The 26,883-nt window shown below is 38.6% G+C and overlaps 1 protein-coding gene and 1 pseudogene across 2 annotated transcripts; both read right to left on the minus strand.

Annotated features, from left to right (window-relative positions):
• Positions 1-8,122: 8,122 nt before the first annotated feature.
• Positions 8,123-13,783, minus strand: LOC116189361 (mitogen-activated protein kinase kinase 6). Of its 2 annotated transcripts, none has more exons than XM_031518997.1 (9): positions 13,533-13,783; positions 13,053-13,209; positions 12,535-12,680; positions 12,088-12,172; positions 10,877-11,011; positions 10,103-10,510; positions 9,110-9,333; positions 8,672-8,717; positions 8,123-8,409 (listed from the first exon to the last, which is right to left on the minus strand). In XM_031518997.1, the coding sequence occupies exons 3-9, from the start codon at positions 12,606-12,608 to the stop codon at positions 8,317-8,319; spliced, it is 1,065 nt and encodes a 354-aa protein (XP_031374857.1). In that variant the 5' UTR covers positions 12,609-12,680; positions 13,053-13,209; positions 13,533-13,783; the 3' UTR covers positions 8,123-8,316. The 2 variants fall into 2 exon arrangements, with proteins under 2 accessions (XP_031374857.1, XP_031374856.1); XM_031518996.1 differs by having other exon boundaries at positions 13,053-13,212.
• A 9,064-nt stretch (positions 13,784-22,847) lies between these two features.
• LOC116188758 lies at positions 22,848-24,852 on the minus strand (annotated as a pseudogene).
• Positions 24,853-26,883: the final 2,031 nt, after the last annotated feature.

The raw sequence follows: 26,883 nt of genomic DNA on the forward strand, positions 1-26,883 counted from the left end.
TTGTAACGTGGTATATACTCATTTTTCACACTTAACGGAATTATGGGTCTATGGCGTGTGATGGAGCAAGAATGAGTCTAGAGGCCCAAACCATAGTCAACAAGTTACAATTCTGTTGAAGCCCACAGAGGTGATTGGAGACCTGAGTTCCCCATTTGGAGACGAGATTAGATACTAGTTGTTTCGCGTAGAATCACGCAATCCCACTTTCGACGCTAAATAGGTGAATCTCTTACGAGATCAGAGCTGCCAGGCATGCCAGGGCGCAGTCCCAAAGATTGATGGCGAAATCACTAGTTGACCTCACCGTGCTAGAACATAGCGCCGCGGCCCGGAAGTCCTTAGGTCTAGTCTGCAGCTAGGTTTAAGAGAGATGTCATGGAAAGATATCGATAACAATGTTCAGACGATTACGCGGCCCGATGATTTGGCCGTTAGGATTCTCCCTAACTCGAGTGCTAACAATAGGGTGATGTCGAGAGACGGCTAGAAGTCCATCTTCAATCTAATAGTCTATGGTCTGGATTGGCTCATGAAGGATTTGGATAGCTTCACGGCTGAGTTAGTCGGAAGTGGAATGAAGCACTGGGTCCGGCTACTAAGAGCCGAAATGGGTAAGCTTTGTTCGGAACCTTAGCTCATGGAGACCTCCTTGATCGGAAACCAAGTCGGGTAGAAGGATATGTTGACGGATTGGCGGGATTGCCTCGGAATGCTATTGATGATAAGGAAATGGTGCATGAAAAGTAGATATGTAAGGTGCAAGTGCGATAATTAAAGATAGAAAAGAAAAGTGCGTGGCGTAGAGCTATTTTGTGATTAATATCGAGGGGATAATACAATAGATGGGTCTAGGTTTTATAGGCTAACAGATGAGTGCCGCCCAAGACAATGAAAACGGGAACTAACCTAGCAAACTAAGCAATTAACTAACCCTAAGACTATGTGGGAAATATTTTCCACTTATTTCTAATCAAGCAAAGCAAATGCAAGGAAAGAGAATAAAATAAAAGGGAAACTCCATAACGTTCATCCTCATTTTCATGTCTAGGAAATATTCATTCTCATCTTAGAGTCTTCTGCCTTAAGAAATAGAGGAAGTGAGTATGGTATTTTCCATGTAGCACGTTCACATCCATTTGGCAATGTATGGATATTCTTTGTAGAATTTCCTTCCATGTCTCTTCCTTGTTTGGCCGTGAGAATATCCATGCGTGGAAGAGTGCATAATCTTCCTTGTATAGAGTATTCTTGTTGCACACTCAATATCCTCCATATTTGGGTAATATCTTGGACATGCCACGCATAGGAAATTCCCTAAAATGAAAAACTCGTCCACATTCGTCTTCGCCTATGCTTGGAATCTTCGCATAATTTCCATCCTTCAACTATCAAACCAATCCACGACTATCAAATTTGGGTTGTGCCACGGGCATGGGCCGATCTTGTCATGGACTTCGATCACGGACTACTCTCCTTGCATGGGCTTCGCAGGCTTTATACGTCTAATCCCGCAATTACCGCGAAGTGCGAAAAATGAGTGTAAACAATACCACCCGCATGTCAAGCCGTGGAGAATATCGAGTGGGGCTGGATATGTGATTATATTTTGTTGCACTAGCCTAGCTTGAATGACATGGACATCTTGCTTTCAATGGTTGTAGGTCATCCATTAGCTTGAACTTCCATTCGAAGATAATAGTAGTGGCCATGTAGCCAACTAATGCAGTTAGTGCTCTTCTAGCCGTGAATCGGCTACATAAATGTGTTTTTCGACTAATCATGACAACAAGCCGAAATTCATGTGGATGGAGAGTCCTGAGATGTTTGGCTCTTTCAAGCTAGAGACTCTATCGAATGATATGCTGCATCTAGGTCACGACCTCAAGCTTGGCCGCAACCCCCTGAGTAAGAAATATGAGGAATAACTAGCTCGAGTTGATTTCTTACTCAATTATGAATATCTTTGAAGTTGAACTAAGTCGAGGTAAAAACACAAAAGTTGTAGAGCTACCTCTTGGCTTTCAATACAACTTGGAATAACCTTGATCCGAGTTTTGTAGAGCAAGATATGAGCAGTCTGAAATTGCGCAAAATAGGAAAAACTAGATGCGACAGCTTCTTCATTGCAGCTGATCCAAGTGGAATTTGATTGAGGCGAAAACATGAAAGTTGCATAGATTCTACTTAGCTATCCATGGGATTTTGAATAACCTCAATCTGAGCTTTTTATAGAGAGATACAATTTGATTAGCGAGATTGTGTAGAGCTTTAGTGAACTCTTTCAATTTGATGCAACGAATCCCACTTCTAAGTTTCTTTCTTTGCATGGCCAGAATGGCCGTTGTTTTCATCACTCTGCTGTTAAGCAGGTTAGGAGCCTTACATTGTCACGGCTTGACTAGCCGTAACTTTCAAATAGTCACGGTTCGGCTAGCCACCAGCTCCAGCCTACAGGAACTCGGTTGGCTGCCCGTTTCACCTCTTCTAACATATGATTGTAACAAGAAGAGTAGCATGTTTGAGATATAGTCATTACGAATCAGCTTCTTAAGAGTCACAATCCCTTGTGCGACGGCTTCCATAGATTTGGTAATTGACAAGTTGAAAACCAAGCTTCCTTCGCTAGCCATAGCCTTGTGTGGGGGCTACCAAAGGAGATGTAGCCTTGGGAAACTTGGGCAGCCACACAACCCTAGTTGAAGTTGTTTTGACCATAGATGAAGCTTTGACCCTAGGTGTAGACTTGGTTATAGGACCCTCTGAGCTAGCCGGCACATTTGATTGAGTAACCACTAATCTTTGATCACACTGGCGCCGTTGCTCTCGGCGCTTTTAGGTTCTAGTCAAAGGATAACAAGTGGGATGTATCTTCGGCTACTTGAGACTTTGTTGGGGCTACTTAGGCTTGATCTTCGTGTTGGGCTCAACTCCCTGAGCCCTTTGACCGCTTGGATTCTTGTCTTTGATAGAGGCCACGACATTAGCTGTGACCCACCTTGGCTGATTGTGTCGGGCAATAACCACAGGTCCGGCTACAACCCGCCGAGCGTTTTTTATGCTCGGTTGCTTGTGTTTGGTAAAGGCTAATGGGATAGCTTCTACCCTCCGAGCGTTCTTCGACTGGAAGCGTTTAGCCACGGCCTTTGAAGGAGTTGCAACCCCAAGCGTTCTTGTGGTTGCTGGGCTGGGTGCGTTTTATGGTGATGCTAGAGCACTCAGCTGCACTCTTGAAATGGGAACACCTTTGCTCGAAATTGGCAAGTTGTGCAGCTAAAGCTCTTTCAAATAGTTTACGTCGTTGCTCACGACACTTCTGAGTTCGCGTCAATGGCCGATAGTCTTCGGGATGAATGACCTTCTGCCATTCGTACTCTAGGGTTGAGGCTGGGAACTTAGTTTGCCTTTGCCTCGCATGAACTCTCACAACTTCCAATCTAGCCGAGCTACTATGCTTGATGGCTGATCTAGCTGAGCTTTTGTTCTATAGCGAAGCTGGATTGATTGAATTGGTGGCCGGCTTTTTTAGAGGTCGTGCTTGCAGCATTTGTGGCCCTTGAATTGGCCATAAACTGCAACATGCGTTTTGAGCATGGTGAGCATAATTTATACCCATCCTTCAATTCACGAAGAAATTCGTTGAACTCCTTCGTTGAATCCTTGCGCGCATGATCTTTTGCCTCTCCTTAGGCGAAATTACCTTAGAATTTGATGGAGCCAAAGAGAGTGAGGATGAATTGTCCTTCGTGGGCTTCTCCTCGTCGTTGCGACTTGATTCCAAAGATGAGAAACCCGATGGAGATGCTTCCATAACAATTTCAGCTACGTCGACCTTGGGGTCGGCATTTGTCAAATCCTCGTACTCGTTGGATTTTAGGAGCTGTGGAAAACATTGAGTTGCATCTTCCTCTTGCGATAGAGGAGAGGGAGCCACTAGTTTAGGTTGAGGCGGTGGAGTAACTAATCATATGAGCGGCTGCTGTATCGAGAGGTTGTGCGCTCTCTCGTGTGGTGGAATTGGTAGTCGATGTCTTGGCCACGTTAATGGAATTGGTGGCCGAAGATTTAGTCGCGTCCTCTCGCAAGGGTTAAGGCGACTACTTAGCCTCCTAGCGTGCTCCTTCATGGTTAAGTCTGGAGACTTCGTACTTCCTCCTCGTGTGGTGGTGGATGCAGCTGCATCTACTTGACACTTCAAAGGCATGAGCGAGGATGGTTGTTTGCCCTGCTTTGTGAGTAGTGGTAGTCATGCTTTGCTGGAATATGAGGCTCAAAATCTTCAAACAATTCTCTCAATGGGTTTTGATGCAACTAATTATGGTGACTGATGATTTGTCGGCAATGGCTAGAAAAAATCCAGCGGTAGCGGTGGTTAGAAACAATGCAGTGGTGGTGGCAAATGAACCATTGGTCGCAATCAACGACGATTGACTAGTCGATGAATAATCATTATAAAAATTTGACGATGACGATGAATAACCATAGTTCATGGTCTCACTGGGCATGCCGAAAGGGGCTTCCCGCTGGCGCCTTCCCTTCACTTTATTAGTGGAGAAGGCTAGAGGGAAAAGTGGAAAACTTAATTTTCTTCAAAAATTACTATTGTTTGCTAGATTTTTGCCACTGATTTTTTTGTTGGATAAGCATATTTTTTAACCATTTATCTATATTTTTCGGTATGAACCATGGTATCTACAAGCTCAATTGGATCTCGATTAATCCAGTTGAGGTAGGTTGACCCACTAAGGGGTAAAACTATCACAGCGTTGATTTTTTAAATTCACAAGACTCGAACCTGAGACCTTGCTTAAGGGAAATAAGCGCAGAACTGCTTGTACCAATCCACATTGAACTATTTCTCTATATTTTAGAAAAATATTGAAGAAAAATAAAAAAAATTTCAAAATTTTTAGTAGTCCATTATTCCTTTTTTTATTTTATAATTTATGACATTGCTTTTTTAATGACTTTTTTATTTATAATTTACCTTTTTTTAATGGTGATTACTCCAACTATTCTCACTAGGGGTGTGCACGGATACCGGGTATACCCGAAACCAGTTGGAACCTACCCGTTAGGTAGGATCCAGGTAGTTCGTATTGAAAATAGGGTAGGGTCCGGGTATTAAAATCAAGAAATAAATGAAAATTAGTTCCGCCCGGAACCGGCTGATACTTACTAATTAAAAAAGAGAGAGAGTAAAGTTACATAGCAGACACTAGACATAGCAGAATAGATGAACTCAGTCTCAAGACTCTCAACTCTGGCTGCCTCTGTCTGTCTCCCACTCTTTCTCGACCCGTCCGTGGCCGTCGCTCCTAGTCTCCCGCTGCCTTGCATTCCTTTCCCTCGGCCGTCGCTCTCGCTGAAGCCTGTCGTGTGGCCCTGGCCCGTGTCTGTCTCTCTCTCAGTCACTTTCTCTTGAGTCTTGGCAGTCGACCCTGTGGGCTGTGCCCGTCGGTGACTTACTTTTCTTCAAAAATTATTATTGTTTGCTAGATTTTTGCCACTGATTTTTTTCTCGGATAAGCATATTTTTTAACCATTTATCTATATTTTTCAGTATGAACCATGGTATTTACAAGCTCAATTGGATCTCGATTAATCCAGTTGAGTTAGGTTGATCCACTAAGAGGTAAAACTATCACAGCGTGAATTTTTTAAATTCACAAGACTCGAACCTGAGATCTTGCTTAAAGGAAACAAGTGCTGAACTGCTTGGACCAATCCACATTAATATATTTCTCTATATTTTAGAAAAATATTAAGAAAAATAAAAAAATTTCAAAATTTTTAGTAGTCCATTATTCCTTTTTTTATTTTATAATTTATGACATTGCTTTTTTAATGACTTTTCTATTTATAATTTATCTTCTTTTAATGGTGATTACTCCAACTATTCTCACTCACATCATAAAATTTTCTAATTACGAGCCCGTTGAGCCAACACTATTGATCATCTCCTTGAACATATTGGAAATCCACTTAGAGAAACTCTCTCTGCTTTCTTTCTCTTAGCGTTCCTAAGACTGAAACCCTCACTAGCTTCACCGCTACTAGCGCGTCCGACGGCGACACCTTCTCCCGTCTCCAAGGTTGTCAGAATTGCGATTATTCCTAGAATCGGTCGAGAGTCGTGAAATAGTGAATCGTAAAATTCTAACTGTAATTAAAAAAATAGTGTATATATATATATACCAAATCCCATGTTAGAAATAGTAGAAGTAAACATCAAATGATAAATCTTGCTGCTTCCTGCTTCGTTCGTCAAAATCAGATGGTGCTTAGTCTTCACAAGAGAGCGCTCCCACTATAACAACCTCCAATGAAAATTGATATAGTACCGTGGTCATTGATCCTGTAAGCGAAACTGTTTTTCCTCCCTAACTTCTTTTTGGTCTGTCCCTTCTTGAAATCATCTTTCTCTACACCTAAAAAAGTCGAAAAGTTCCAGCCTAAATCATTTCAAACTAGACGGCAATCAGGAATCGGTCGAAACCCAATTCAAAGTGGTTCCTGAAACTTTCCAGGTCCCTATCATTTACGGCCAGGAGACAAGTTTCAAATTTTTCATAAAATAAGGGAACCAATAAGCAATATTATCGCACAATGAGAGAGATGAGAAGGGAGAGAGGGGGGCATATGACTTTGGGTTGAAACCAGAATCGTAGAATCCGTCCGATTATACGATTCTGTGATTCGAATCGCGATTCAGTCACGATTCTACCTTCTCGATTCATGCCATAGAATCGGATTTGCTAGCCACCCCTTGAATCGTAGAATCGTAAGATTCTACGATTCGAATCACGACTCTAGCAACCATGCCGGTCCCTTCCTCTCACTATGTTCTTTTCTCTTTGGTCTCCCAGCCTCCCACATTCGTCTCTCCTTTTAGATTGTTTCTTCCGCCCTCGCCTCCCTTAACTCGATCCCATCCACCGCTACTAATCCTCCACCCGCTCCCCTCTACTATTGCTCACCGATGCCTCTACCCCCCCAGCCTAGCCACCAACATCTTCGATCCTTCATAGCTTTCCGCTGGCACTTACTCCACCATACCAGATCCTGGTTAGATCCAGACAGCCCGCTTCTATTTGGCCCCAATTTGGTCAAATAAGAACATATTCGACTAAGATCTGATATATTCATAGGAACCCGCTGTCGATTGGCCTCAATTATAGTCCTAGACTTCTCAACACGTACCGCCGAATAAGGCCGTTGGCCTCTCACACTGACATCATGTCCACTGCCCACGACAAAAACCTTAACTTCCTCGGGATTTGGTCATCGACGTATTACCAACGATGCCCGAAGAACCTTTGGTGTTCGGCTTGTCACTTCCTATGATGGACGGACTAGTGGTCTCTCGATGTTCAGATATTGTGTATGTTTAGTCTTGGATTGGGCGAATTTGCGACCAAATAGCTCAAATTCCCTTGGTTTTTGTTTCATTTTGTTTAGGGTGTTGTTGTGTCTTTGTTTTCAATAACGGACGACTCTATAGTCAATCCCCCGATTATGTTACCTTGGTGTGCTCTGATTGTTGTGTCATGTGTCGTGTTAGCTGGGATGGTCGTTCTTTCAAACATCTTGTTAGGTGAGATGCCTCTTCAGGCATTCTGCTCTCCAATAAGGATGCCTTCCTGTAATTGTGTTTGATCTTCAATAAAAGTTTATTGTTGACAAAAAAAAATAAAAATAAAAATTTCTAATTTAACCTTAACGAACATATTTTATACTTTTTGATGGAGAAATAAACCTAAAAAAAAAATGAACTTAATTTCCGTCACCTCTCCCATCACCTTAGCACCCGTCACCCATTACCTCCACCACCGACCTCACTCTGATCACCTCCGCAACCTCCCAGAGGGAGAACAAATTATTGACGACAAAGAGTGGCTGCATAGCCCCCCTCTACCTCGTCTCTCCACTTTGCCAATGGAGAGGATGCAGAATCGGATTGATGGAGGAGATGGATGCTAATGGAGTAGTTCTGCATGAGGCTGACTGGAAGGAGGCGGAAGATGGGCAGGAGATTGAGAAGAGTGAAGAGGCTCCAAAGGTAAAGGCCAAAGAGGGATTAGCAGGAAAGACTGTTAAAAAGTCAAGCGACAATGAGTCGCACTGCAAGTGAATCACTGTTTCTATTGCAACAAATGTCAAAGTGATACATAATATAATAATGATCCTATGGCCAAGGCCAAACCGAACGAGATTAATTTCAAGTAACAGGCTGAGTACATTTCGTATTTTCATAGGAGGGGCAATAAAAGTCTGTTTTTACGCTCCATACATATTACAACACATGTATGTATACTAACTTGGAAAACTAGCCGGAGCTTCCAAACTCCCTACAAGAATCCTCAAATCAACGTCCTTATCTTCGAACTTCTTGATGAAGGGGTGACTCTGAAAGCATCGAAGTAAACCTCAGTCAAATCAACTTAGTCAGTCATCTACTAAACAAGACCAGAGCTCCATTTGTTTTATTAAACACTAAGCCAGCAAAAGGTTTCCCGTGTTCACCCGCCTCGACACATTTACTGAATTAACCCAAGCACCATCAAAGTAGCTTTTTGCAAAACACAAACATCATATAAAACAATTTCTTCAAAAGCTTTTCTGCTACAAAATTGTGTATAGCATCAGTGTTCATGCTGACAAGGCTTACCAAGAGGTCCAATGATGAAGCACGGTCCCGAGGGTCCTTTTGGATGCTGATATGGGAAGAAAAATCAACATTAGATGCTAATTATGTATTCTCGGTCTATTTTCAGTTCTATGAGAACATAGAAAGCCGGAAAGAATGAGATCACTTCACAGATCTGTAAATTCTGGTTCTACAACGAACTCATTAACGCTAAAGAAACAGAACCTATCAACTGGTTTTCTGGCTTATCACTATGAAAAGAGATAAATTGACATTCAAAAGATCATCACTACCTATAACTTGACAGAGTCACATATGCAATTTATGATGCCAGATATAAAAACATGTAAATGATACAAAGCCCGAGCTCATAAACCTTGATTGAGCACCAAAAATTGTAGTTGAATTAGGAGAATTTGTCCGGTCTTACAGGTAAACAAGCTACTGAACAAAAATTACCAGGCAGAAATGAAGGAGCAGAACTCTGGGGAAAACTGGTCCGATGGAGCACAAGGTGGAGGGCGTTGTACGATTGCCTCCAAAAGCTCATAAAAGCTAGGCCAACCTTGTTGATCCTCAGACTGCAAATAAGGAAACCGTCCAATAGCACACTCAAGTACGACGATGCCCAAACTCCAAATATCACTGCTGTAGTCATATGTGCTCCCACTGATCCTCTCCGGCTAGAATCACAAGGTTAAAATTAATTATTTCACACCAAAACTTATGTGAAGCATCGATTTGAACCAGAAAGGACTACTCCAAAGGGTTTAGCACATTTCTGCATCATGTCCCTGTTGGTATTGAACTCCTGGTTAGGCTGGAGGGCCATGCCCCGAGACAATGTGATTCACCCAGCGCGACAGGCGATTCAGTTTCCTTGCACTCTGGGAATTTCACACATCTTCAGGGTGGTTCCCCGCATCATTTAAAGAAAAAGGTAGGGATAAAGGATAATGTGTTTGTGAACAGTGGGTTTCCTTGAAAACAAATATAAGTTTTTATCCGATTGAGAAGAAGACCCAATTCTGGGCCCAAGGCCAGTCCTCTCCTCATCCGCTTTGAATTCAGAATCAACCTAGTGTTGGTAAGGCCAGGTTACTCCTCGGGGATGCCACAATTACCCCTCACACACAGAATATGAACAGAATGACCACTAGACACAGCACCAATGCTCCTAAGCTTGGCTTGGAGAACCCTGAGGTGGGCTGTCAGATAATCCATTATAAGATGGCTTGGACAATTCAGGTGAATTGATACATAGAAAAAGATAGGCACATGTAATATAGAACTTAAAATGAGAAGCCATTTTCAGGGAAGTGATCCAAACCTCCCAGGAGCATGGATAATCACGACCAATTTCACAAACAAAAGAGAGTAAAAAATCATGCAGCTTTAAGCCAATCGATTCAGGGTAATGAAGTTATTAGAGAAATAGTTAAGCTCACGTACCGACATGTAGTTGTAAGTTCCGACAAATGTATCTCTCTGACCCATGGAACTTGCTAGCATTGCACTGACACCAAAGTCGGTAATTTTAACTTCACCCTTTTGGTTCACAAGAAGATTTGATGGTTTTATATCCCTGTGTATGACATGTCTTTCATGGTGCAGGTACACTAGACCTTGGAGCACCTGCTTACAGACAATTGCTAGATATGGCTCCAGGATTGTCTTGACTTGTCTGATCACATCAACCAGAGAACCACGGTCCATGTATTCAAGCACCAGAGAAATAGCTCCATTATGATAAAATGAATGGTAGCAAATCACCACATGTGGGCACTGGGAAGCTTGATTTATCTTCAGCTCTTGCACAATCTGTTTACGAATCTCTTCTTGTATATTCATCTGGATGATCTGCATAGAAGAGACAGTACGGCTTACACAGAGATCTCATTATCACAAAAAGAAGAGCAGCTTTGTAGTAGCGAGCATTAGATTACGATAAAACATAGACCTCTTTCAGACCAAACAGCAAGCAAAAAATATGTCATTATATTCAGATTTCCCAGAAACTTCTCTGCTATGGAAATAATAATATTACAGGCAGCAGAACTGAGTGCCCACCACAATAGTTGAGAAATAAAGAACAATTAACCAGCTCAAAAACATATTCGAGGTGTCTTTACACGGAAAAGGCATTTGACAAGTATATCAAGAAAGCATCAGAAGCTTAAAGCATCATTTAAGCGTCTTGATAAAAAGACTTGAGGCAAGAACTACCTTAAGGGCAAACAATCTGCCAATCCATTTATGGCGAACAAGCTGTACCACTCCACCACTTCCCTTACCAATGACTTTGATCGTCTCAAGATCTTCCAAAGAAAATTCAAGATCCAGGTCCTTACCATTTGATGGCTGCATGTAAAAGTAAAAGAAACGAGGTGCATAAGCTCCATATGCGAGTGAAACGCCAGTAATTAGTCAAAACATGGGGAGATGTCTCAAAATATCAGATATCTCACTCTCATATATCAATAATAGACAGGAAAACTGACTACAAGGGTTCACCGCTTTGGTTCACAAGAAGATTTTGATGTTTCACCCTTTTGGTTCATCAAATCGATAACATGTGCAAGGCCCAAAAAATAGAAGTTGCGCTAGGGATTGCAGAGCGCTGATGAGCAAAACCAGGAATTTGTAAGATATTTATGAGATCAACACATCATTTTTATCTTATCATTACCCAAAAATAAATGGAGATGTGCTCTTAATGTAGCAAACAAAGTACTCTGTTTTACCCCTAAATTCTTTGCAGGAAGGAAATAGCAGTTAAAGGCCAAGTCATATACATAGTCCAATCATCTCCATTAACTCATGTCATTCTCATGAAAATAACTAGAGACTCCTGCAAGAATTTAGGAGGGAAAACTACCACTAAAGTGCTTTACTGCAATTGCTGTGATGTTCATCACCAAAAAAGACTATGAAACTACTACATAAAGTAGAGAGCACACTTAATGATAACTGGTACAATATCTGGAATGTTGATTCCCAAAGTATACCCGAACTAGCCTGGAATTTTAATCAATATGAAACAAATTATGATCATAATTGTTAATAGGGACTCAGACAACACATTCTGGTGGAGTTTACTAATCACATTCCTATTTTTCAGTCTGTCAACTTCTGCTCTCTGCAGTTCATAGCTCAATCTGCTGGGTTAAAAGCATGAGATGAAGCACTAAATGATGATTCTTTTCCATGATGCAGTAAAGCTGGTCAACACTAAAGAACAGTGTGAAACTAAGCTCATCAAGGTATATTTTCATTGGGTTGTCCAGTCTTATTTGTCAGTTTCAGCAAACTAACAGTAGGTGGAAGTGACAGTCTAAACGCTGTCAGCTACTAAAAGTAACATGTCTACCAACATATGTTGCAATGCATAGTTACATAAATAGCATGAGCAAACTGTGACATAAAGACTAGCTTACAAGGGACTCTTCTTCCTCGGAGATGATCCGCAAACCTTTCTGGTTTAAGAACAAACCACCCTCATGGAACGTCCCACTCGCAGTCCTGAATTTCAACCAGGTCATTCACATATCTAGACACAGAAAGAAGCACTCACCACAAGAAGTTAATGCCACACAAACATTTCCTTTTCCCTGTTGCTAACACTGCAAATTTTATTTATTATCTCTTTGTTCTCCTTTTCAGGATCATCAAACGATCCTATATATCTAACTTTACAAGATCAAGTGCTCAACTTTGCTGCTCCGTAGCGGAGATTGAAACTAACCCCAAGATGACCCATTGCAAGAACCAACGCAATCAGTTCAGATTGAGCATCGTTTTATGGGGTAAAACAACATATTGCACTTCACATTTGAACATTATTCAGTTTATGTAGATATACTCAATTTACAGAGGTGACTTACAGAAAGGAAGTAATTGGAGTTTCTTGAACAGGAAGGGAGAGCTTGAGTTGCTTCAATGGATTCTTGGTCTTCATAGCCTCTTAAACAATTGATCCACCCTACGGCTTGACCGCAGAGCTGGATTGGACGGCTGGTATAATCTAGTTCTGGCACAGAAAGAGGAGATTCTATGATTATGACTATATAGTTATAATCTGTTTCATTAAACTGAGAAGCCTGCAAACTATATTACGGCATAATGTAACCTTGTAATTCTGTCTGTCCAAAAATCGATGCTTTATACTTTCATTTGGAGATATCACTTCCACTCCTCAAACCATATCCTTTTGTAAATATCAGTTCCTAATCTTTAGAAATTAAAATCTTACTCCCTTAACTATCAAACATAAATATGTTGTTCCCAACCCATCGCAGAATGACAGAATAGCCACTGAGAGGATTACTGAATGCGAAAAGTAGAATGTTTGTTAAAATAATAAAGTATTGGAGACAAGAGTAGGGGGGAAAAGAGAATCAACCCGTTATGGTGGCTTTAATGAGGTTGTTCTAACACAATAATCACCAGGTTGTCTCCTCCGACCCTCTTTAGCACCTTCTTCATCTTCTCCCTCCCTCTGAAAGCCATCTGCGGGCACGTATTATTATATCTCCCTCTCAGAAGAAGACTTGTTCCTACTGCTGCGACAAAATTAAGACAAAAAGAAAAAATGTTCATCAAACCAAAAGTTCGAAAAAGCCAATACATACATCATCCAAGTACAAGTTCAATAAATTTCAAGTCACATGTCCAATCCATCAAAATAAAACATCTACAAATACATATCCGAGATCGACTTCTTCAACGCATTTCGAACTCTCCTCTCATCTTGATAATCAGCTAATCTATTCTTAGTCAATCAATCACTGAAGGCCACACTATCATCAGCTAATCAACAATCGAATCATCAACATTTCACTATTTAAAGAGAGTAACGGAAATCAATGAAGGTGCAGCTTACCGCCGGGGAGGGGAGGGAGCAGAAGCAGCAGCAGCTCAGCTCCAGCCTCAGGCTCGAGCAGGGGCAGATCGATTTCAACTGGGAACGAGGAGAGCTGGCAGCAGCTCGAACGGAAACAGTGAAGTATGAGCCTGGGATGGTGAGTTGCGAGGCTGAGCACGAGTAGCAGTGCAGTGTCTGTGCCGCGGCAGGCTGGCTTCAAATTCAAACCTTAGAAACGCATCGCAGGCAGGGCTCTATTCTTCTGAAATGGAGAACGAGACCACAGAGAGGAACGATTATGTGGACTGGATAATGGGCCTTTTGAGCTCGGTCCAGGCCGAGTTGGGCCTTCTTTTTTTTTTTGGATAATAAGAGAGGTACAAAGGCGTAGTACAAGTTTTCGGTAATAAATGAGGTAAAAAGGTCTAGTATAAGAAAAGAAAATAAAGTCAAATAAAATTATACATAAGTCTTATTATAAGAATCGAATTCAGAACCTCTTGATTCAGGACAGAATTTTGTGCCACTACATCAGAGCCTCGTCCTTTGAGTTAGGCCCTTTAAGTTGATGGGATTTTGACATCTAAAATAGTTTGAAAGCTATTATTATATTAGTGGAAAAAGTATACTTTTAGTTCCGTAGATTTGGTCATTTTTCCTTTTTCTTTTTTTTCGTTTGCATTCTTTATCTTACTTCACTTTTCTATTTTAATCCTTCCGTTAACTTTTTCGTTAAATATGTTGAGTTGGATTACCTTGTCTGCCATGTCAGCGACACATTATTAATTTTTTCTATCTCATTTTTCTCCAATAAACCAAATCTAGCAATCATAAGGCATGAAATGAACCGAGTTAAAAAATTTTAGCCAATTACATTAGTCTCCTTCGAGATTTATCTTAAAATTCTTAGAAAAATTAAAATTAACAAAGAAAATCAAACAGGGAAGAAGATGAACAGTAATGGCAGCAACATCTCTTCTTCTTCTTGGTCCAAAATCAGACATAGCATAAGCAAAATAGGAACGCAACTCCTTTTCGAACAGAAACACCAAAACTATATGGAATGAGCAAAGGACAAGGCGGTAATCAACCCACATAAAAGTAGTCGCGAAAAAAATTCGAGAAGCATGAAGGAATGTTTGAAATCAACATCTTCCTATGCCATTTCTTTATATATATATATATATAATTTTGGTGAGTGTGATGTGAAATTGAATTTCCATAAATATATAATTTTGGAGTAGAAATTCTTTGCATTAGATGTGGACTTTTGGAGTTCTTCTTTGATTATTTTATTTCATTTACTTTTTTTTTCCATTTATTTTTTTTTTGCCTTTTTAAATTTTTTATTAAGAAATTGTAAAGATGAATCGGAAGAGAAACAAGGTGAATGTCCCAACTCACCCGTTAGGAATTTCACTAGCTAGTTGCAATTGCTATATTTGGTTCAAATTGGTGGAAGATGAAATAAAAAATGATGACGTGTCACTGACTTGGCATTCAATTTAACATATTTAATGGAAAAGTTAATAGGATTGATTAAAATAGATAAGCAATGTAACATAAAGGATGGAAATGACAAAAAAAAGGACGAAAATAGAAAAGTAATCAAATTTACAGGACTAATAGTATATTTTTCCCTTCTATTAGGCTAGGGTTATTTCTAGGGGTCTGCATAGATAATGGGTATACCAACCTACCTATTAGGATAAGGTCTAAATAACTCCAATAAAAAATGGGGTAGGGTCTCCATATTAATTTAAGGAACCGGTAAAAATATGTTGCGGTTTCGGTTCTAACATACAGGGTACTCACGGAACCGGTACTAGGGTCTTTAAATTTTTTTGAAAAAAAATTTATATTTACATAATCCTCTTTGTGCGATGTCAATAGTTATATAATACTTAAGAGAGCTTATTTGCTTTGTCTAATAATGAGAGCTACATTATCCTTTTTTTTGCTAAATAACTATATAATATTTTAGTTGTTTATTTACTTTGTCTACTACATAATCCTAAGGAGAGCTACATAATCCTTTAGTTCTATGGGTGGATGGATGGATGAGATCCTATTAATCTATGTCGATATTTATCTGTTTTGCGTGATTGTGAATAAGATTTTTTCGATTTTATTTATTTCACTTATTGTGTTTGAAGAGAAAAATAAAAGAAAAAGTTATAGGTTCAATCAGGATAACCGAAACTTGTCTTATAATTCAAGTTCCGGTAGGTTACAATTCCATGTCCCAGCAAGGTAGTGTCCGATTCAAAAATCTTGGAACTTGTCTTTTACAAAGTAGGGTCCGAATACCATAGAAATATAGGGTACAAGGACCCGCACAACCCTAGCTATTTCCATCCTCTTTGGCTAATCGACTCCGATTGTTATTCATCTTATAAAAATGCCCTTGATAAATATTAATTACACTCCGATTAATATGGGTAAAACCCTTCAATTACTCACTCAATTGTCATTTCTTCCTTTCTAAATCAAACACACCATTTATTTCCATTTGTAAATTTTTCTCTATATTCTACATATCCAATTACTCAAAATTATTATAAAAAAATATTTGTTAACTTCGTGCAATAAATGAGAAAAAAAAATTATAATCTTGCTCTAGAAAATCAAATCCCATTTGTCTAGTGTTCTATTACTCATTTAAAGTTCTCAACGCTAGTAAAATAATCTTCACCATCAAAGAGAATGATTTTCATGAGCAAAAAAAAAAACCTAAATTTATAAAACATTATTTAAACTATTTGAAGTCTATATTAATTGTGACTTTTTATTATTGTTAATTATTTGCTTCTAGAAAATGCATACAAGTGATGAGTTCGTATTTTTTCAAATAATAGATTTACAAATTTTTGCTCATGTAGTCATGATTTTTAGTTTTTTCTTCATTTGGTTAGATCTTTTGAATTCAAATAATATGCATAATTAAATCAACTATTTTGTTCTTATATAAAAAATTAATATTATATAAACTGCCCTTAAGAAAACGACCAAAGTAAATGGAGAAAAAAGGCAGTCGATATATTATCTTCTCCGAATAATCCATTTGAAAACTTGTTTCCCTTGGAATAATTGGCCAAGGAGCGAGAACATTGTTTTATGAGAATCATTTATTTTCTTAAATCTTTATTTTTAGATTTTTACCCCAAATAGTCCACTATCGCTTCACGCCCCACGTTAGTACAACCGTTAGATGTTGATGGAAAAGATAACGCCGGGATAGATTTGATGCAAAAAAGTAAACCATGAGATATATCTGACAAAAAAAAACATATGATAGATTTGACAAAATGAGTAAAATATGGGCCATTTGAGGTAAAAACCCCTTTGTAGATATATATAATTGTAGATTCTACCACAGTTGGCTGATAAAAATAACCACCAAGGTTGTTTCTTTCCTAACGTTAGATCCTAGCTATACACATGTCCAATATTTTTTAACCTTATGATTCACCTCTAATAGCTTGACCATTAAATTTTTCGAGCACTCATCTTCTCGTCGATGCTCGGTCTCATCGGTTAATGAACCGGATCCCCTTCAATGTTAAATTGAACCGAAACAAACCAATTCAATCAAATAAAAAATAATTTAATTATTTTAAAAAAGAAATAATAAACGAAAACTACAAATCATCTTCTATTCATACACTCTCAATTGAAAAAGAACCAAATCCTCCAAATTGAAAGAAAATTCAATCTGGTAAAATCTTTAAATAAAAAGCAATTCAATTGCCCTTGCCATGCTTGTGTATTGGGCTCGCGATGAAGGCTAGCTGGTCTTTTATGTCCCCAAAGGCCGTGAGTGTATTTCATCAAAGACTCTACGGAGTATTTCAATTTGCTTTTATGGTCCCTCTCAAGATTGTAATGTAAAGCTTGCTCACTTGAGTTTTCTTTCTCTTGTCGTTTTCTTGAATATATGTCGATGTTTCATGGCCAGGATTTTCGCATGTATAATGAATGTCATTTAAATGAAGGCCACCCAAAAAATTAGTACTTTTTAAGTAATTAAATTATTTTTTATTTGATAGAAGTGATACATTCCTGTTCGATTTAATATTGAAACATATCCAGCTCATTCACATGAGGAGTGAATCTTAAGTTTAAAAAATTTTGAACACATGTACGCCATAATTTTAAGTAAGGGGATCTAACAATTAGAAAAAAAAAACAATCGTAGTGATTGTTTTTACTAACCAATTGTGGTAGTGTCACCCACATATGTTGGTTGTATTTCTAATTTTTTGTGCATCAATATTTTTAACCAATTAATATAGGATATTATGCTAAAAAGATATTTAGGACTTTCAGGAATAAAATCATTTTCTTATATTCGTAATATAAAAATATAAAACTTATTTTAAGTAATATTATGGGTAAGTGGATATATAGAAAAGTGAGAAATTTTTCGTATGGGAAGTTCAATCCTATGATTAAGAAAGGAGGAGATGAGAAATATGAGTGATTTAAGGAGCTAATTCATATTTAATTAGAGTAATTAATATGCTATTAAGGGCATTCTCATACCGTGGATGACAAAGGGGGTGGATTAGCCATTATGGGGTGGAAATAGCCTTACCCTTATATTATTGCGCACCCCTAAAAAAAGAAAAGAAAAACTATTTTATATATATTATGGCAAAGATATCATAAATATTATTTTGAATTTTTATAAAAACGATAACAATGATATTAATAAAATCGAAAAGTCAAAGATTTTTCTTTTATATTTTCAGACAGCGGGGTATGACGCAATTGGCGAATTCCAATTTTAGTGAACAATATGCACGGGTTACAGATATTAGTGGCAACAAACTTTTTTTAATATTATTGAAATATACAAATATAAACATTAAAATTAACATCTTGAATGGACATATAGTTAAAAATGATATGTTATGTTTATATACTGACTTATATAAGAAATGTTAAGAAAGAACGGAAATTATTTTGCACTTCTTCCTATTGCATTATCAGTACCATTCTTACGCATATTTGTATTTAGGGGTATTTACCTAAAATGGCGTATGGTTTGCCCGTTTTGTCAAATCTATTCTATACTTTTTTTTTGTTAAATCTATCCCATGATTTACTTTTTTGTCAAATCTATCCCATGGTTTACTTTTTGCATCAAATCTATCCCGGCGTTATCTTTTCCGTCGACATCTAACGGCCGTGCTGACGTGGCGCCTACGTGGCAAGTGTGGCCCACTATCTCTCCACGTGCCACGTCAACACGGTCGTTAAATGTCGACGGAAAAGATAACGCCGGGATAGATTTGATGCAAAAAGTAAACCATGAGATAGATTTGACAAAAAAAAGCATGGGATAGATTTGACAAAATAGACAAACCATGTGCCATTTTAGGTAAAACTCCTTGTATTTATAAATTACAAAGAAAATACTTGCTTTTTCATAGAAAAGTACTGTGCAAAAAGGTAGAGAATTCTCCATAAAGGAAATAAACAAATATAATTAAAATGACGAACTTTATATAAAATGTTGGTGAATTAAGCTATCAAAATATCTAAACTCACTATGTAACTACAATTGCCAATCCACTTGATCCCCTTAGGGCATGTTTGGTTCGCAGGATTAGGTAAGGAAGGGATTAGTTATTCCGTACGTAATAAGTTATCTGGTGTTTGGTTCACCGAAATGCGGAATAAGTATTCCGATCGGTCTAACCTATCCGGATTGCATGAAGAATGGTGAAGCCTCCCGTGAGTGTCCGGATTAGCGGTTCCCCATCAGGAATTTCAAGCGAAAAGTCAAAAATGCCCTCAACTTCTTTGAATTATTATAATTGTATGCCATCGTCCTATTTTCCTGCAGAAAGCCCCAAATTGAATCGGGAAGGCTTCGCATAAACCATAACCAGAGCAATCGAGCTATTGGGTCTTCGATTCCTCCCAAACCCGGCGTCGATTCGTCCCTCGACTAGCGGAAAGGGACTCCGGGGAAGATCTCCGCCACTCCATTGCCGGAGAAAGCAGCAACTGGACATCTTTCCCTCTTCGTTGGCCTTCGCGGACTCGACGCAACACGTCTTTCCCTCAGGTCTTCTCATCAGCCCGTAAGTGCTAGGGTTTCCACCTCCGAGCTCCCTTTTCCCTCTCTCGCTCCCCTCCGTGTCGCCGTGTTACTTCGCAGGTCGCCGTGTTAGTCCGCTCTACTCTGTGGTCGTCGAAAGCTCCGAGGTATGTCGACGATAGTCTTTGCTTGTAAAGCCAATTCTGGTGTGACTGAGGTTCTAGATATTCGGTTTGCTAGTCGATTATCAAGTTAGGGTTTTCAATTTCAAGTTTAGGCTAGTGATTTTCAGGTTATGGTTTTCGAATTATCGGTAGGTTTTGATTCGGTTTTGCCGTTTTAGGTTGTCTTGAAGACATTGCTTCGGTTTTGATTCTTCTGAGGGGCTGATTTGGGGAAAAAAATTCGGTTTTCATCTACCCCGAATACCCGCTGATTCAACTGGGGAAAAATTTCGGTTTTCATCTCCAAGTCTAAACACAGTAATGTGTTGTTTGTTGCTGACTTTAGTTCTTGTAAATTATGCGGTAGCGGGGAGTAGAAATGAAAATTGTCGGTTGACCTTGATTGCTAGCAAGAAACGATAAATGGGTTATGGCGTTACTAATATGCTAGTGCAGATTGATTTTTATCTTTCATTCTTGATTTCGCCACTCCTCTGCTCTTTTGCTTATCACGAAGGAATGGAGGGATGTGAACTTGAAAGGCGTTATGCTCAAGCCCAACCTGCATAATTGAGTTTGAGGGCTCTTAGTCGGTTTGGTCCATCTGATGTTTAGTCTTACATGAGGCATATACTTGGAGTTCCATTCTAAGATGGATTAAATAGGGTTAGTCTATAAGTTTTTTTGAATTAGCTTGTTGTTGCGTTGTTTTTCTGGTGTCTGGCTGCATATATTGCTTTTATCTTCTGATGTTCTCACACACTCTTGCCTTTTTCCTCTCTTAATTTCCTCTTCAAAGTTCTAGGGCAACTAATCAATCCGATCGCAAAACGGAAAACGAGTTCAACCCGAACAACTTATAATATCAGATCCCGAGAGACTATATTTTGATCCAAAGAAAATGATATGACATAATCTGACCTAATGAAGTAGTTTATGGATATGATAGAAGATACTAAGTACGGAAGATGAACAAGATATATGTGAAAGAAATGAGACCGGACGCACAAAGATGAAATGGACACAAATACGATCAGAGGAAAGTAAATATGAGAACAACTATGAAAGATCAGCTTAAGGCCAAGACGATTACAACACAAAGACAACAAATTGTGCAATAAATTCTTTGCCCATGAAGACAACAAATGGTGCTGTGAACAACACACAATAGTACGTTTTCATTTTTTTTTTTAGATAGCTAAGAACAGATCAGACAAGATTAATGGAAATGATAGAAATGGAAGCTATATCTAAAAATTCTAGAATGAAGAACAAAGAAAGAACAAGGATAGATGAAACCTTGATTTGGAGCCTAAGCTCTGATACCAAATGATGCGAACCCCACGAGACTTGCCGCAAGACCCGACAACAAAGACTGGAAATCGAACCCGGATCACCAATAGAGGTTAAGAGGGATGGAATACTGACCCGATGGTTATAGAAAACCAAGAGCCAATATTATAAAGAAATGAAATATTGACCCAATGGTTATAAAAAACCAAGAACCAATATTATGAGTAGTTGAGAATTACAAGCATCCAAGTTTACAATCTCGAAAAGTTGCCGAAGAACAATTTAGAGAAAATTCTCACAATATTCTGAAAAATAATCATCCCTCACCCTAATGACCTAATGGTGTTTATGTAAAGCTCTCCACCATCAGAGATATCCTAGAGAATAAAAGTCAAAACAACAATTTCCAAGCATGGGAAAGAGAAAACAATATAGAAAAGATAAGACAAGTAAATGAAGGTAGTTGGGAGTCTTCTTGTTCTTGCATGAGAAGAAATCTGCCACATTCCTCCAAAATTCGTCCAAAATGTAGGTGGCAATAAGTGAGGTACCCACTCAAGTCAAATCAGGTATTTTATCACCTAATTTATGCACTTAAGTGTGGTAGTGGGACCAACACTTGTTCATCTATGATTCTCGGGCTCAAACTTGTGATTTGGTCATCTTCAAGCTGGACTTGTATAATGTTCACATTCCTGACATGTATCCCCGTCGATAGTTCATCGAGAATGCGTAGTACCAATCCTTGCATAGTCTATTGAAGTTGTTGGGCACGTGCTCTCGTAATCGGTCCGGTCGAAATGTGCAATTCATCATCACTAGTTCGAAGTCCTTTCGACCTAAGCTCGTCGGTTTGACCCGGAGTCATATCAACCACGAAGGTGCCCTTCGAGATTCTTACGACTCCACTTTGGCACCAGTACTTATAGCCAAGCTTGTCAAGTGTACCCAATGAGATCAAATTTTTCTTTAACCCCGAGACATGTCTAACATCCGCCAACAATATATCACTACCAAATGCAACTTGATCTGCAATTCACAGATCCCGACAACATCACACGTGTTACCATTAGCCATACGGACTTTCCTACCTTCTATGGACAGATAAGCAAAAACTAATCCTCTATCATGGCAAACATAGAAAGTGTATCCCGAATAAAAAATCCACATAATACTCGACATGCCAGATGTAGTGAAAATTTGGGCACCTGCATTCCCGACACCTGTTATTGTCAGAATATCTCATTCCTCGTACCTTTCCTTTGCTACTATCGCATTCCCCGAGGGGTTGCCTTGCTTGCCTCTTCGCCTTGGACAATCCCTTTTGAGATGGGTTTCCTTCTTGCAATTCCAGCAAATTAGCTTTCTACCCCTTGACTTGCTCCTGCCACGAGTCCCTTCTCGTTTCATCTACCCCTTGCTATTAGGCTTTCACCGTTACCTCTATGGTGCTCCATCACCTTCTTATACAACTCCTTTGAACAATACCTTGACATCTTCTAAGGCGATGCTTGCCATACCATATATCATGGTATCCACGAAACTCTCATATGCTTTCGGGAGAGATCACAACAACAATAGAGCCGGATCATCGTCTTCAATCTTGACCTCCACATTTGCTAGATCCATCATGATTTGATTAAAGAGGTCTACGTGATCACCTAAAGACGTCCCCATACTCATTTTTAACTGGTGGAATCCCTACTTTAAGTACAATCTGCTCGTTAAGGACTTCTGCTATTATAGCGATTCCAACTTCTTCCACACTTTTGGTGCTGAGTCCTGATTGCATACCTCTCATAGAACTTTATTCGATAGGCTCAATTAAATGGCGCTTTGAGCCTTCAACATCATCTTCTTCTTCTCTGTTGGTGACAGGTTCACGAGTAGCTTCTTTTCTCCTTCTAGTGCTCCCTCAAGGCCATGTTGCCCTAGCAAAGCCTTCATTTTGATCTTCCATAGCCCGAATTCATTCGATCCATTTAACCTCTTCACTTTAACATTTGTTCCCAACATCTTCACCCGCTTCAAGATCGTGGCTCTGATACCAATTTGTTGTAAAAGATACCGAATTTGAGGAATTAAGACTGATAAGAGAGTAGAATTAACATTGGGATATATGTGATAAAACTATCAGGCAAGGGAAACATCCATGGACAAAGCAATGAGATTTCACTAGATCAATAAATCATAGATTACACACTCGAAATCACACTCGTGTTTCCCAGCTCTTGTTATAGGATTTAAACTGAGAATATGCTCACAATCCTCTTAATTCTCACAACTCTCTCATTTTATGAACTCTAGAGACTCCAATAGAGTAAATCCGAGAATTTTCAAGAATATTACTCGTGATTGCCCACAATGTATTGTATTGATACAAGACCATCTCTCCTTTAAATAGATATAATACCTTCCCAATATCTCAAAGATATTATAATATAATCCTATTATATTTTCCCTTTGAAATGTTCTAAAGATATTCTAGAATTATCTCTATCATCTCCTAAAGATAATTTATTTATTTAAAGATTTAAGAGATATAACAAAATCCCTATAAAATAGAAAATATAATCTCAGAATAATCTGAGATCTCGCCCCTTCCTTTTTTGCCCGAACTCGTTGCCACTTTTGGTCTTCGGGTCTTCGGGTTCTCCACTAAATACGAGACATACTCAACATAATCAAATTCAAGATCCTTGATTCGCTTCTTAGTATTAAGGCCAACAATGCTACATTGAAACTTGTAATAATTAGGATGATGTTTCTTAATTTTGCATGATTCGTTGTTTTATAGTCATAGGTAGACAAACATATGGACCGAGATCATTTTCTCACACAAAAATAAAAATAAATAAATAAATATATATATATATATATTTATATATATAAAGTGTAATCTAGAGAGGAAACTAGAGATGGATAGAGGTAACTCTTCGATTTTATGTTAACCATTCAATAAATAGGATTAATAATCACCAAAATGAATCGATTTGATTCGGCCAAAAGCAGAATGTCAAATTGTTAATATTCAATTGGCCTCGTCAACAAATTGAATGATCTTTAATGCTCAATTTCCTGAAATTTCGAAAGCCATGTCTCCCACAATTTTATCTATCGTAAAAAAAGTGTCATGTTATAAATATTGATTAATTTGTGTTCTTTCATATTACACAACTAATTTTGATTCGTTGACACTGAATTAATTAGTCTTCAACCGCAACACATCCTATGTTCGTCATATATATGCTTTATTTAATTTTTAATACAGCAAACATATGAGGCAGCCGATCAGCATCATGTGCATAGATCTAAAATAGTAGGTCAAAGCAGAGAGAGATGGATAAGGCTGTTGACCGATGAAGTTGCCTGGAGGGTCATAGTTGCACCCGATGAATGTACCTCCGGTGATGCACCGGATCTTCGCGCAACCAAGCCTAACCGAGTTGCGCCAAACAACCTGGGTATAGTGCCCGCAGACCTTACCTGGAGCGTAGGAATTGGAATTGTAGTCTTAGCCGCTCTTCTCTGCGACCCATAAGTTCACTGCATCGGTGCCCGACAAGTCACCGCTACTCCAAGCCAGGTTTTCCCCGTAGGGCCCACCGGAGTGGACTAGACGACAGTCCCCAGCACGCTTGCTAGCATAGTCATGGGCGTAGGCAGCTATAGTCTCGTTCCAAGAAATCGGGCCCACACCCACTTGAGCTCGAGCTGCGTTGTGGGCATTCACAAAGTCCTGGGGCGAGTCCTGGCCGAGGGATGGCCTGGTTAGGGTTAGGGTCATGAGAAAAATAATAAGAAGCAAGGTGATCTTGCGAATGCCCATTGCTAGGACGATATTTGAGTAAGAGAGAGGATTGAAATAATTAGAGAGGGGAAATGGTGAAGAGTTGCGCATGAAGTTGGGGGTAGTTATAGAAAATGCTCGTCCGACAGGTAAGTCATTGGACTTTCCCTTAATTTTTGATTTCTTATATATATAGTACATGCATTTTTAATTAATCTGATTAAGAAGTGAAGTTAATTATAGCTAATTTGCAATGGATAGCTTGATTTGTGGCTTTTTGATTAACGAAACATTCTTTGAAGCATAATCACTATATTTAATTCCGAGTCAAGTTAGGAATGTCAAGACCATAGAGCGATAATTGTGGAGAGGGTAAAGCTTTAATTAATTCGGGGAAATCAAACCCACTTGTTTATCTAAGCTGAGAGGGATTTTTTTTTGTCATCCTATTTGCCACGTGATGTAAGGAAACACTAATAAAATTATAACAAACAGAATAATGAGTGTTAATCACTCGATTAATTGTGATAAATATTCTTAATTGAAACAATCTTATTGATTTTTTCTAAACACTTCATTGTGAAGTAGGACCATTTAATATTTTGTCATGAGCCAGTCATCTATATCGATACTTAGAAGTCCACCGGTGTTGCACATGGATGATGGATGTATTGAATGTACATGGTTGCAACTGTAATCGGTATTATTCTTTTTCTAAAGTGGATATATGAAGAAGATTAGGAGAATAATAAAAGGGAAATTATATTTCCTGCGAAAATTTTGGATGAAAAACCTCCGAATGTGTATGCTTGTGAAACTGCCCCTAGATTTTGACATAATTATAGATTTGCACTATGTATCTGATTCGGCTGCGCCGAATCGACAGAAATAGCAAAACTCATAATAAAAATATGGGGTCTGTGAAGCATGACTCGACCTCATGGTAGTATTCGTATTTTTAGTTTAATTGTTTAGTGATTCAGTTCAAATGTCTAGTACTTTCAATATTCATGATTAGTATAAGTGTTTATTACTTTTATTTTCAATTTAACTATTTAATATCTTAGTTCAAGTGTGAAAGTATACACGTCTCGAACTTGTTTCATATATGTGCATCTAAATCCTGCTCGAACTTCAATGTGGCTCGCCATTCTCTCTCTATTTTTTTTATCTCCAAATATTTTGGAGCTCTTCATATAAATATATAATATCTATATTTATATGTTTTCTTTGGTGAGATTTATTGAGCACCAAATCATATTGAATCTCCAATCTGATGCAAATCGTAGCACGATTACAAGGGATCCAGTTCAAGTTCCAATTGGACCGATTACGCGAGCACGAGCAAAGAAGTTTAAAGATGAACTCAACGGCCTGATTCAAGAGGTTCGGGCTCAAGCAAATTCGTGGAGGCCCATTGGACATGAATCACGTGATCAACAAAAATCCATCAATTTGATTCAAGTTATAGAAGATTCCGGACAATGCTAAATTTAGCAAGTGTTTGAGGAAGCTTCTAGAATAGTTGATGATCAAGAGAAGATATCATCAGATTTGTTTGAACTTTAAATTTCATGGAGATATTCTAGAAATATTTAGATTTCATATCTTTATAGATTAAGTCATATCTCTATCAATATTTTAAGTTTTTATTTTCCTTATCTTTAGGAGGAGATATGGCCAGATTAGGATTAGTTTATGTCTATATATATTCATCTTAGTCAATTTTTAATAAAAAAAAAGGAACATTCAGAAAATTGTGAGAGTATTCTCTTTGGTTCTTGAAGAACTAATTCGAACTTATCGGAAGTTTCCGTGGTGTTCATCATCGACTTATCAAACGGCTTTCCATCACCGTTTGTGGCGTCTTCCTATATACCGAGGTTCTTGTTTCGCATTAAACAACGGGTTGAGGTCAATTATACCAAGGTTCTTGTTTTTGTCGTAAACAACGGGTCGAAGGTTTGTCACTCAAATCTGATTGTGGAATGATCTTGGGTTCCTTTAGTTGTTGGGTCTCGTCATTATTGGCGGGAATCGCATCATTTTGTATCAAAGCATCAGGCTCCA

The sequence above is a fragment of the Punica granatum genome, chromosome 8 (genome assembly GCF_007655135.1).
Source record: "Punica granatum isolate Tunisia-2019 chromosome 8, ASM765513v2, whole genome shotgun sequence".
Classification (NCBI taxonomy): Eukaryota; Viridiplantae; Streptophyta; class Magnoliopsida; order Myrtales; family Lythraceae; genus Punica; species Punica granatum.

Bases quoted from the DNA above. Each gene is read 5' to 3' on its own strand.
- LOC116189361 (XM_031518997.1), bottom strand. From the start codon at position 12,608: ATGAAGACCAAGAATCCATTGAAGCAACTCAAGCTCTCCCTTCCTGTT. The intron at 11,012-12,087 runs GTAAGCTAGTCT...TTTTACATGCAG, and splicing joins CCGAGGAAGAAGAGTCCCTT to CCATCAAATGGTAAGGACCT. The intron at 10,511-10,876 runs GTAGTTCTTGCC...TCTTCTATGCAG, and splicing joins GCAGATTGTTTGCCCTTAAG to ATCATCCAGATGAATATACA.